General features: G+C 43.6%; 1 protein-coding gene across 8 annotated transcripts in view; it reads right to left on the minus strand.

Moving 5' to 3' along the window:
- arfgef1 (ADP-ribosylation factor guanine nucleotide-exchange factor 1 (brefeldin A-inhibited)) overlaps nucleotides 1-12,368 on the minus strand; it is a 57,129-nt gene that overhangs the window by 3,974 nt on the left and 40,787 nt on the right. For 5 of the 8 annotated variants that reach the window (XM_037756412.1, XM_037756413.1, XM_037756409.1 and 2 more), the window contains 24 exons: nucleotides 11,779-11,980; nucleotides 11,580-11,691; nucleotides 9,693-9,898; nucleotides 9,468-9,552; nucleotides 9,174-9,339; nucleotides 8,622-8,773; nucleotides 8,407-8,535; nucleotides 8,157-8,315; nucleotides 7,020-7,164; nucleotides 6,792-6,882; nucleotides 6,616-6,656; nucleotides 6,305-6,474; nucleotides 5,726-5,877; nucleotides 4,670-4,842; nucleotides 4,359-4,525; nucleotides 3,451-3,581; nucleotides 3,095-3,224; nucleotides 2,853-2,988; nucleotides 2,312-2,450; nucleotides 1,959-2,031; nucleotides 1,276-1,435; nucleotides 1,045-1,184; nucleotides 760-931; nucleotides 462-600 (listed from right to left, as the gene is read on the minus strand). In XM_037756412.1, the coding sequence (XP_037612340.1) occupies nucleotides 462-600; nucleotides 760-931; nucleotides 1,045-1,184; nucleotides 1,276-1,435; nucleotides 1,959-2,031; nucleotides 2,312-2,450; nucleotides 2,853-2,988; nucleotides 3,095-3,224; nucleotides 3,451-3,581; nucleotides 4,359-4,525; nucleotides 4,670-4,842; nucleotides 5,726-5,877; nucleotides 6,305-6,474; nucleotides 6,616-6,656; nucleotides 6,792-6,882; nucleotides 7,020-7,164; nucleotides 8,157-8,315; nucleotides 8,407-8,535; nucleotides 8,622-8,773; nucleotides 9,174-9,339; nucleotides 9,468-9,552; nucleotides 9,693-9,898; nucleotides 11,580-11,691; nucleotides 11,779-11,980 (3,370 nt within the window). The remainder of the gene's footprint in view (nucleotides 1-461; nucleotides 601-759; nucleotides 932-1,044; nucleotides 1,185-1,275; nucleotides 1,436-1,958; nucleotides 2,032-2,311; nucleotides 2,451-2,852; nucleotides 2,989-3,094; nucleotides 3,225-3,450; nucleotides 3,582-4,358; nucleotides 4,526-4,669; nucleotides 4,843-5,725; nucleotides 5,878-6,304; nucleotides 6,475-6,615; nucleotides 6,657-6,791; nucleotides 6,883-7,019; nucleotides 7,165-8,156; nucleotides 8,316-8,406; nucleotides 8,536-8,621; nucleotides 8,774-9,173; nucleotides 9,340-9,467; nucleotides 9,553-9,692; nucleotides 9,899-11,579; nucleotides 11,692-11,778; nucleotides 11,981-12,368) is intronic. The other 3 variants (XM_037756414.1, XM_037756408.1, XM_037756411.1) reach the window with 1 other exon arrangement.

Below are 12,368 nucleotides of genomic sequence, written 5' to 3' on the forward strand. Positions count from 1 at the left end.
AGTTTCTGAATTTATGTCAAATTGAGCGCACGTTCTCGGGCATATGTAGACATAAATGTATTGTTCCAGCTGTTCCTTATAACATATATTCGGCAGGAGTAGTGTACTTTGTGCAGACAGCATCATTAGTGCGATGAAAACAAGCAGCAGAACAACAGAAAGCATTACAAGATTAGTAGTTTAACTAGTCTTTAATTAACTATTAATTAAAGACTAATTAAAAACTATTATTAATTAATTTAAATAACAGTCTATGCTGCTGCTACGCCTGCTAATGTGGTAGTCGATGATGATGATGATGAGTGTCAGAACAATATGAGAAGTGTGTTGCATCTACTTAGAAATCATGTTAAATATCAATTGAGGTAGCCGAGTAGGGGTAATTCTCAGATCCGCTGATGGATCAGCAGTTGCAGTGGCGATGCAGTGGTCAATGAATGCGTCACATGTTTGTTCCTTACTTGAGCAGTCGTCTCTGGACCTCCTCCCAGGCGTCCTGGCGGCTCTCGTCTGTGTACATACGAAACAGGATGCGCAGGCCGCACGCCAGGCTGCTGGTCTCCTGCTTCAACAGGTTGGGCTTCGATTTTCCTTTGAAACCTTCAACACACACACGTACGGATGAACACAGTTACAGTCACAGCCATTTTAAAATGTTCTATAATCATTATTATTATTATTATTATTATCTCCAGCAACACAGCCTGAGGTAAAGCGCTAATCACAGTCTAGATGCAGACAGTGATTTCTTGCCCCTACCTGCTTTCCACAGTAAAGTCCTCTGCTCGTTGTTGGAGTTGAACGCCTTGGCGAAGCCGTGCGACTCCAGCAGGCAGTCCAGCATCTTGAAGAGCTGTTCCGAGGTCAGGTAGCGATACATGCCGTGGTCCTGGATCTCCACTGGGACGTCCGTTGTATACGAGGCATCCCGCTTCAAAACAAACAAACAAACACATGACAGATTATTATTGTCTTTAATCACATTGCGCAGAAATATGGAACCGCTGACGAGTTACTATCTCAGAGAAATATGAGCGTTTGTACCTGAGCAGCAGCAAAGTTCTCAGCGTCTTCCTTCTTACTGGTGGCAGGGAAGAACACAATGTTATCGATAGTCTGGATCAGCTCCAGCTGCACGACACACTTTATCAGCAGAGCCGTGAATAAGCGCTGCTCCTGGACCTCTGTGGAACATAGAGGGGGAGACTTCCATGAGAACACACACTCTGATAAAAAACACCAGCAGTCGGTCTTTGAGGGAAGCGACAGGCTTACTTATTGGGGTCCTGCTCCTGGAGCCGTCCTCACACATGCCCGAGGCTGAGCTGTACTGACTCTGCCGACGGCTCTCCATGGCAACCCTATCAGCACTGCTGATGGAATGCTGGTCGTCAGAGCGGGTCTGAATGTCAACTGACTTCTGGGAAATGGAGTCCTGAGGGCAAAGTGGGCAGAGTTACTGCAAGGCCTACACATGTATAGACACCAGAGCTATCACGATATCAGATTTTCACTACACAATTATCATGGCCAAAAGAATAACGATAACGATATTATCGCGATATCTATAGAAAAAAAAAAACTGGAGAGAAAGTAATCATAACTGTATATATATATAAAATGATTAAAGAGGTGCTGGATTATTTACACAATATCATCATAAGTGTATTATTAACATGATATCAATGTTTCATGTTTAAATATCATGGTTTTCGTCAATACCGGTATATTGCGACACCCCTAATATATACAATACTTGAAATTATACAAACAAATTATGTATAATAAATGAAAACTGTGTGAAAGAAGCAAGGCAAATGCTTTGTTTCCTAGCAGTAAAATTCTCAAAAATATATGCAAAAGATGTGGAAATAAACTTGAACAAATATATCAAAGAAAGATATGAACAAAGAGTGATTCATTCACGTGCAAAACAGAAGAATACTGTATTTCCTTACCAGCTGTTTGTCTGACTGGCTCGGTGTTGTCAAGTGTTCTCCCTCTGCCCCTGCTGGTCTCCATGTTAACAGCCTGAAAACCCAGTTTACCCACTAAATCACAATCATTGTTGGACAGAAAGACAAACAACTAACAACTTCCAGGCTAGAAAATCCATCAAGCTAAACAAAGTCTTAATTTGGTTAAAATCTTACATGTCTTTGGTTTGTATTTCCATTTAGCAACAAATGTCCCCGTTTATAAATAGAATCACAGCTAAATTTAAGACTGCAGGTTTAAATGTTAAAGCGTGGCTTGTTTTCTGACTTTCGAAGAGATGCTTTATTATTTTATATTCAGTGCAGCAGCTTACGAGTGTGGGATGGTGGTCTTGAAGATATCCAGCATGCAGTTGCACGTCTTGTCCCAGGTCTCCAGGGAGAATTTCTCTCCATTCAGGATGACCACATTCTCTAGACAGTTGGTGCCTGAACGGGCGAGCTGCTCATTATCTACAGACACAAAATGAAGAGAAGGAGGAGGAGGAGGAGGGGTTGGGCCGAGAGGAGGGAAAGACGAGGGAAGGGTAAATTAAAAAAGACAGAGTGGAAAAAGGTAAGGCCTTTTTATCTATATTCCAATAAACAACCCAAAAATACTAAACACGTTTATTGACTATTTGCTTCAACTTCATCTTTTTATAAAGTAGTGGACAAGTATTGATGCAGCACATAAAAGCCCAGTTCTGTCACTGCAGACAAGCCCACTAAGTGTCCTAATGCCTCTTATTATTTTGACCTGTTGCTGCTTGAAGACAAGAGGACAATCTTGACCCCAACGCTGCACACACTCTTCTTTACTTGTGTAAAGATAAATAATGTCAGGAAACAGAAAGGGGTTTGCTGAGTGCTCACCTTGCTGCACACACCAGTAGAGCTGAGCCAGGATGTCGTCCAGCAGGACGTCGTTGAGGGACTCAAAGTATTGGGTGAAGACGTCAGAGATGGCATAAAGTGCGTGGTTGCAGGTGGTGGTCATCCACTCTGCTTTCTGAGGGCGCAACACAATTTCCTTCGTCAACATGAGAACAAAAGCTACGACCCAATACTGCAGACATTTGAAACAGCTGTTGGATGATGAAAGACTTGTCGCGTACCTCGGTCTGTTGCTCAGGCAGCTTCATGTTGTCAAAGATCCTGAAGACAATTCTGAACAGGTCTTGCCACCAGTGTTTCTCAAAGGTGTGCCCGTAGGTCTTCATCACTTCAAACATCACCGTCAGCCCCCTGGGAAATACACACACACGTTTGTCCTTTCTTTGATGCTACAGCTGACATTTGCTTTTTTCTTTTCTTTTTTTTTTTACAACATGCATTAAAGTCTATTTTTATCGAGCTAGCTTTGACGTACAAACATTGGCAGCACTTTACACTCGCTTGAAATCTAAAGCTGTTCATATATACAGTTTTATGCCTTTAATGGCTCCCACCATCTGGACCCCCTCTCGCCTACCTGGTCCTGACATCCAGCTTACACCTGTTGATGATGCAGGAGAGCTCGAAGAGGATGGGAAACCACCCCCGCACCCACACGCGGTCCTCAGGCGCTACATTCATGTCATCACTGGTGTAGTCTTTGAACGCCTGCCAGAGAAATACGAGCCGTGGTCACCATTTCTACCTCGGGGAGAGAATTAACCCTCCTGAACAAATACACATTTCTATACATACTGTACGTGCCCCTGAGCTGCACTATCACTCTCTTTCATGCTTTCCTGATGCACACATACTCCCTCTTTGTAACGTCAAGGGTGAGGAAATTATGATGGTATTATGCGAAAGCTGTACCAGTAAACATTTGCAAAAGGCACATTTTGATACACACTGGATGATACTACTGCACACGTGCACATTAATTCCTCCTGTACTGAACATTTATACATCTATATATTCTGTCAATCTTTAGATAGTTCTTAGTAAGAGGTACATTTATATCTAATATTCTGAATGTGTTGCTCAGATGCATTATGTTTAATTAAAGAGGACCTATTATGCTTTTGTGCTTTTTCCCTTTCCTTTAGTGTGTTATATAGTTTTCTGTGCATGTGAAAGTAATGTAAAGTAAAGTAAGTAAAGTAAAAGTTCTGTAAAGTTACAAAGCCCAGAGTCCACGTCAAACGGAGCTACTCTCCCCCACAGAAACACCGCTCCTGAACTGCCTTAAACACCTTGCTTGAAGTCCCGCCTTTTCTCCTGTAACGTGGTGATGTCACTAAGTAACATATTTGCATAATATCTGCCTAGCGGTTAGTTTGGCACCTGAAAATAAGCATAATAGGTCCTCTTTAAAGCTACAGTGTCTGCCATTATTCTCTCATGTACAGTAAGGAATGAACTGTTCAGTATAATGCAAGGCCTGACATTGACCTGTGGCCTCTCTGAGACGTATTTGGCGCAGTGTCGGATGAGGCGGATGGCTTCCATGCTGGTGTCTGGGAAGGAGGCATTACAGGCGAACTCGGACAGACACTTAACGGCGTCCTGGAAGGAGTCGATGGTGGCCGCAAAGTGCTTTTCAAATACATTCGCTGGGGAGACGGATAGGAGGGAGATAAAGATAGATGAAGGGGAAAGAGAGATGATGACCACAAGATGAATGTAACCGGTTAAAATGTAAGTTAGGAAGTTATTGCATCCTTCTTAGGTGTCAGTGCATGTGCTGCTGGACTTACTGACGATATGGCCGGTGGTCTGGAAGGCCAGCTCCACGATGCTCTCGTCCTGGTCAGATGCAGCCAGGTGGAAGACGGAGAAGATGTTCTTCCAGCCTGAGCGGATGTTCGCCGCCTGGGAGTTCACCATCTGGGCTATACAGCGCACCACCATGTCTCTGATGGTGGGAGACCTGCACGGGAAATAGTGGGTAAGAAGAGTTGATTGGAAGAAGGATAACAAAAGAGGAAAAGAGTTAGATAAGAAAGTAGGAAGCATAAGAGTCAATCAAATAAAAAAAAGGAAACATCTCTTCATTAATGCCAATTATCTTTAAAAGCTCTTGATTTCCCATTTTTCAGGCAGCACCATTAATCCAGCACTGGCTAGTCTTAGCACGACAGCAACTGTTGCCATAGTGAAGAGTATTCCTAATTGCTCAGTAGTTATGAATGAGAGACGAGCTCTGCCTCCACACACACACACACACACACACACCAACACAGAGGAGGGCAGCGTGAGTGCGTCTAATGGACACACAGCGCTGCAGGGTTTACATGGCTGCCCGCCATCTCCTCTCTGCTGAAGCTCTCAGCCTGTTCAATCTGTGGGTGGATTTATACTTACACCGCTACTCCTCTTTCACATGAATGAAAAGAACGATGCCGTAAAACAGCTTGCCTTTTTGACGTGCTGCACGCAGACAATTACAATGGCAAAATCAAACTAATTTAATAACTGATAGCTGTTCAAAAATCGTTTCAAGACTTGAGGAAGGTTTTTACATGAATTCACTGAAAGGGTAATGCAAACAGACTGAAATGGGTCATTCGCTCGCCGCTTTTTCTCCGAGCGAACAGTACGCTTACTCACTGCTATAAGAAGGACAGAGAGAAGAAAGAGAATGAATAACAGACGAGGCAGAGAGCTGCTACAGAGGTTGAGATGGGGGAGTGCGAGTCTGCAGCCATGTGAGAAACAGCCCAGAAATAGTAACTACTCAAAGCCACAGTGCTGGCCTTGTGTTTACACCATCCGGCGCTACAGATTTACATGGATGGAGCAACAAACTTTACCTGTTCTTTTTCATGATGTGCTCAAAAGGCCTCAAGAAGTCTTTCTGGAATCTGAAGTTGGCCAGCTCCCCCTTCTCCAAAAACTTCATGGACAGCTGCCTGAGAGAGTCCACCGCGAAAATGGCCACGTCTTCATTGGAGTTACAGCCAACCTGCACGGAGATAAAAACATATTATTAAGACTTGCAACTGAATAACAAGCATGTGGCAGAAGAAACAAAAAAAAAAAAGATCTTAAAATCCACTTCCCAAGATGATAAATGACTATTTTGATGATTTGATTTTACAAACAGTTTGCAGCCACTCAATGAGAGACGTGTCCTTGAATAACAAACTACCAGAAAGCTTTTCTGGCAACACTTTGTGTTTATCAGCGACAGAAATCAGCTTTCTGTTAAACAGAAGGTGGGAGAGAAAGTCCTTTGCAGCTCACTTCCCAACAGAGGAAGTTTATCCTTGTGATTTTGAAGATTATCAAATGACACTATTTTTAGTTTTATTTCCATACAACAGAACTATACTGTATCCGTGTCTTCTCTTTCACGACTTCCTTCCCTGGAGTAGCCGATCCTCACCCACCTTGTTGAAGTGGTCTCCGATAACCTCCCAGATCCTGGACCACTGCAGCCGGATGCGGCCCATGTTGTAGTAGGAGATCTCGACTATCTTTTGCAGGCTGAACATACGTGGGTGTGTGGGCGAGGCCAGCTCATCCATGGACACAGCACACAGCCAGCGCACGAAATCAACTGAAGACGAATAGATGGAAGACGTTGTCAATGAGAAGAGAAAGGGTGCTTTGTGCAGCAAAGTGACGCACGGCAATCAAAAATAGCTAGAATGTACCTGTCCTTGGAGCAATAAGAATAACAGTATGAAGCTAGACTCACCTATTGCGTTACCATCCAGTCTGGTAGAGCCGGTGAATATCCTAAAACAGAAAAACACCACACTTACACTTACTGTATAACCAGTTTAACTACCTTTTAATGTGTTTTTAATCAGTGAATTATGTGAATAAATACAGTTTTCCTGATTGTTTTTCAGTTGAGGCTGACTACAGTACCTGTCCACAGCCACCACCACACTCTGAGAGCTGGTCTCTCCGATGGACTCCTGAATGCTGGCGATCTGCTTACGGTCCACCGTCCCTCCAACTACAGAGCAAAGCACAGAGGATTAAAAAATCTAAAAACAAATATCATTTATGAGCTTGTTTTACTGTCAAGACAAACAGCTCCAGGCTGTGACAATGGATTTGCTTAACAATATGTATTTATGTGCTGGTGCTGACCTAGACCCAGGTACTCGTCGTTGTTCTGCTCCCTCGTACTCGTAATGAAGCCTTCTTTGCTCCGTACCGTCCCTGAGATGTAGCGTGCCTTCACACCGGTACCGATCAGCTGAGCCAGCTCCAGCTGACTGATGCACTTCATGATCTGAGGAGAGACGAGACAGGGGTTTACTTGGAGAAAAAAACACATTCAGAAAGTAACAGAAATGGACACAGGGAAAACTGGGACAGAATGGAAGAAGAGGGGGCTAGGGGATGTAGTTTTTGGTTGGGTCGGTATCTATTTTATAAAGCTACAGTTTAAATTAAAGATCCCATATTGTAAAAAGTGAGATTTTTCATGTCTTTTTTTATTATATATCAGTTTTAAGTGCTATCTAATTACTGTGAAAGTATCGAAACGCTCAACCCATGTAGAAATACACACAGTCCGTATTCAGAGACTCTGCCTTTGAAACAAGCTGTCAGGATTTCTGTAACTTTGTGATGTCACAAATAAACAATATATATAGTTTTAAATGTAAAAAATCTAATTGTGTATAAGTTTATTTCTGATTGTAATGTATGTGAATGACATCAGCTGACAGGAAGTAGACATGGACCCAAGCTGTTGCCTAGCAATGCAATTCCATTGCAATTCTGTTGAAATGTGCTAAAATGGAGCGTTTCAGTCGGAGGGTAAATACAAGCATATTCAGACAGACAGTATGATGAAAATAAAGTTTTTTTTTAACATTACAGCATGTAAACATGTTCTAGTAGAAACACAAAATACAAGTATGAACCTGAAAATTAGCATATTATGGGACCTTTAAAACGTGTACTGCTTGTTTGGAGAGCAACACATGTTAAATAGAATAAACTGTATTTACTAAGATTTTTATTATATTTAGTTTTTAATCCAATGTTTAAACATCTTTTTGAAGTAATAACCCACCCCAAGAGGCTGCGTTAGTCTGTTTCATGTTGTGCATAGCAACGACTCAAAGCTGCTCTAAAATAAAAACATTCATATCCCATTGGGAATTGAGGCCTATTGTGGCTCATTGCTTGAATCAGGAGAGGAAGATATGAGGGAAAACAGATAAGGTGAGATGAGGAAATAAAACGAGTGAAAGTGAGATGAGAACGGCGAACCTCGTGCCAGGAGTTGCCCAGGTAGTTGCCGTCCGTGTGGGCCACAGTGATGAGGGTCTTGATGGTGTCAATGTTCTTCTGCTTCATTTCTGAGATGCCAGAGCTGGCGGTCAGCAGGGTGAACCTCGCCAGGGCCTGCACATACGCATCTCTCTCCAACTGAGGTAAAAAGACAAGGCGGTGTGTCAAAATACTGCAAGGTAAAAAGTAAATAGTCAGACGCTAATTAATCCAGTTAAGACTGCGGTACCTGTATGCAGAAGATGCATGCTATCCTGATGGCACAGCGGATGCCCTCCAGACACAGCGAGGCCACCTCGGTGTCATCGCAATCCTGGAGACCCACGCTGAACGCTGCCAGGAAGGGAGTCCATGCCAGCTGAGGGACAACACAAGGATGAGGTGTACAATTTGTGTGTGAAACTGTGTTATATATGTATGTGTGTGTGTGTGTATGTGTGCTACCTTGAACATGGGCCTGACGTGCTCCAGATGTGTGGCGCTGGTGAAGGGAGCCTGGACGTGGCTGACGGCCTCCATCAGAGCTTTGGCCGTCTTGGCCATCTGCTCCATCTCCACGTTGTACAGCAGACGCCTCTGCTTCTCGCTGGCCACACCTGAGCGAGAACACACACATACACACAGTCACACACACACAAAGAGCTTTGTACAGCAACCAAACCAACTCAGAAAGGAAAACACCACAGCTTTTCATCTTACAAGCTCTGCAAAGTGTCAAAAGGAGGCTGAACTACTGAAACAAAAAGCGACAATAGGTCTCTTCATGCCTATTTGCTATCATTTTAAGTCGATGAACTATTGTATATTTTCATTGTGCTTCAGAAAGAGTTCCAGCATTGCTTATAACCCTTCCATTGAACGGGTTTTTGCAATTTCTTTGCTCCTTGTGTCTCATTCAAAAGGATCACAGCAACAAAGACATCAGGTAAACGGCTTTGGATAATAACTGGAGAGTTCATTACATCTTTGAGACACCCCCATAGCAGCGAGACTCACTCTGCTTGTTGGATTTCATGGTGAGCTCTTTCGTCTCCTTCATGGCAATCTTTTTCCCCGCAATCTCGTCGTAGATGGCCGAGAGGTATTCCTCAGGCAGGTCTTTGCTGTCGTTGATGCCGCGGTTCATCTTGATGTATTGCTCTTTCGTCATTTTATTCTTCACCTTTTGCAGACGACAACCAGAATACGGGTCAAAAAAGCTGCTGGTGATTTATGTTGCGGCTGATATCTGAGGGAATGACTGCTGTCATCCCCAAAGGGGCCGCCGCCTCACTGAGGTGGAGCGCTTACCTGTGGACTGTGAAGGTCTGTTGTCAACATAATGATCGAGTAGGCCAGGACGTATGCGGTGTCAGCGCTGGCAAAGAGGGTTTGCCTGGAAAATTGAAGGGAAGAGGAGGGCAGGGAATAGACACAACGCATATTAATAGCAGCATCTTGTATGTGGGTCACGTTGAATCAAATTCGGCTATTTTTCCACAGCGAGGATTTTCCAGCCAAGAGATGTAAACTCACCCCTGATTGCATTCAAGATATCTCGCTGCAAATTTCTCCATGAGCCGGTCAATCTTCTGGGCTTCTCCGGGGAGCCGAAAGCCCTCCAGGAACGTCCTTAGTGCAGAAACAAAGTCTTTGCCCTGGAAGTCCATTTGATCCACGTAGGCGTACATCACCTCTTTATTGAAGCGGTCATTATCCCCGAGGAATTCTCCCACTTGAGTCTAGGAGAGCAAAACGTAGAGGTCAGTCTTATTTTTAACATACTGCAATGTAACATACAGATAATCCTTCCAAAAGAACCAGAAAGGCTGTGCTGTGCTGTTACACCCCATGTGTCCAGTTTGGTATGAACCGACTGAGAGCTCGACACTCTCACTAGAATTGCAATAAGTTGCTCTTCAACTCTCTCGTCGTAAGAGGGGAAAAGCAGGTGAAAAAAATGTATTTCAACACGGTAAAAGAGCAGCGTATTTGTCTGCCGTTCCACTAATAAGAAGCACTTCTCTAACAGCAGTCGTCAGTGTGGATTAGATAAATACATGTTCATGGTTATCCACTCTGCTGTGGTGCCACTGCATCTAAGAGCCCTTGTGCGTAACCAGATGTTATGAATGCTCTTTAATGCTGATTACCGCTGTGCACAGACACCCTCGAGGCTGTCCAATCAAAGCGAGCGTGCTCCTCTTTGGAGTTACGCTGCCGGTGGACAGCCATTAGATTATTGTGTGGCTTGTTCTGTGTGCTTTGGCTGGCAGAAAGGGCAGCATTTGTTGAGTTGCATTTGTTTATTTGCCAAGCTGCTACGTTGCAGCTGGTGGTTATTTTCTGTAAGAACAAACAAATCCAACAAAGGTGCTGGTGTTGAATGAGCTGTCTATTGTCCATTAACTAGTGCAGACTGCAAGACTTTTGCCACGATTTGCCTGTCCCAGACAAATGTAGATCTTCGATCTGAGACAAAGGTAGAGGCTGGAGATGACATTGATATGAATTATGTTTCACTAGAATAGAGTGTTGCAGGGATGACGTATTTTTGTAGGCCAACCAGGAAGTTAGCATCGCCCTGGTTCCCTCGACAAGAAGCCAATGGAATTTTTCCGCTGGGTTTTGGATTACAGAAAATAAGTTCTGTGGTAAAACAAATGTTTATGATACTTGATCACCACTTTTATGATTTTTGAAAAGTGAATGCAATCGGCAGAAAAAATTAGGCTATAAACAAACTACACCACGGTCGCATGACTTCACATCACCACCACTAAGCTAAAGGCGGACTAGTGTTTGGCGTGATGACGTTTAGTAGTCTCATTTAGCCACTTGTTAGCAAATCGCCTTTTTTAAGACACAAAGGCTTCAAAATTCACTAGTGGGGTATTTATTGATGTGTTTTATGTTGTAGAACAAAACATTAAAATTTCTTCAGCTTGTGTTAACCACAGACCTTATTTCAAGCCTCTAACTAAAAACCCATTCAAAAGACCCATTTACTTCCAGACGAGGGAACCGGAAGTGCTAAAATGCTAACTCATTTCCGGGTTTTAGGACTCATTCCTGCAGCACACTATTCTGAAATTCAGTAACAAAATATCAAGAGTGCGGCTGAGCCTGTAATGATTTTTAAATAATTTGAATGTCATGTTCAAAACCAAATCAAAAGAACCAGTTTTCCCACCATTCGTGCTGTTTTTACAGCAGTCTACTTGATACATACAACACCATGTTTTTGGGGTAGAATGCATTACATCTGCACCTCAAAAACCGGCACAATTTGCCAAACGGTGACTTCTTACATGTTTTCGTTGAATATCGTGATCAGTTGTGTAGTTTGTGCACCCTCATGTCTGTGATTTTGAAGGTCTTGTGGTTGCTGAGAAATTGAATGAAAACAGGGTGACGTGTTACCGAATCAAGCCTCTCTTCCTGGTGCAAAAACTGAGCAAGATCCTCTGGGGTTGTACCCAGCATGCCTTGCTCTTGAAGGTACTGGATTCCTCTCTTTGGTTTCTTGTTGAACCTGTGTAGAAAGCACAGACATACTGTAGCCGATGCACAGTAAAGACAGGATAAAATGAGAAATGTAGGTGTGCGTAGTGAAACTTACAGGTCAATGCCTTGCTCGATGATCTCCTTTTGCTGTTTGAGGACCTCAAACTGCTCGGGGTTGTCGGTGCCTGACATCTGGGTGCTGTAGCTGCCGATGCCAGACGAGGCGGTGGAGTCCAGAGAGTTAATGCTCCCATAGCGGTTTATGGTCTCCGGGGCCTTTGTCTCCGTGCTCTCCTGCTCTGATGGTTTCTCTTGGCCTGAGGAGCAAAAAAAACAGGAGATGAGATAACCCTGAGGGGATGATAGACGAGTGGAAGTAAACCAAGTATTTCTACCACAAAGGTGAGAGTTTTTAATTGAAACTCCGGCACACAAACTCAGCCTGGAGGCTTATAAGATGAGCTAACTTAACGCTGGTACTGCGGGAGGAGAGACTTCAGTAATTGAAAGAGGAAACTGCAACACAGAGAACAAAATGACCCTGAGGCCTCCTTAGTGATTGTTCTTGCCAGGGAGGGTATGCACACTGGTGTTACTCACTCATGCACACAAGACCGCAGCCTAACCAACTCCAGAAAACTTATTCACACAGGGCAGGTGCAAGGCAGGGTTTGAGGGGAGGATATTATAAAAGGTGGGTTATCT

The sequence above is a fragment of the Sebastes umbrosus genome, chromosome 21 (assembly GCF_015220745.1).
Source record: "Sebastes umbrosus isolate fSebUmb1 chromosome 21, fSebUmb1.pri, whole genome shotgun sequence".
Classification (NCBI taxonomy): domain Eukaryota; kingdom Metazoa; phylum Chordata; class Actinopteri; order Perciformes; family Sebastidae; genus Sebastes; species Sebastes umbrosus.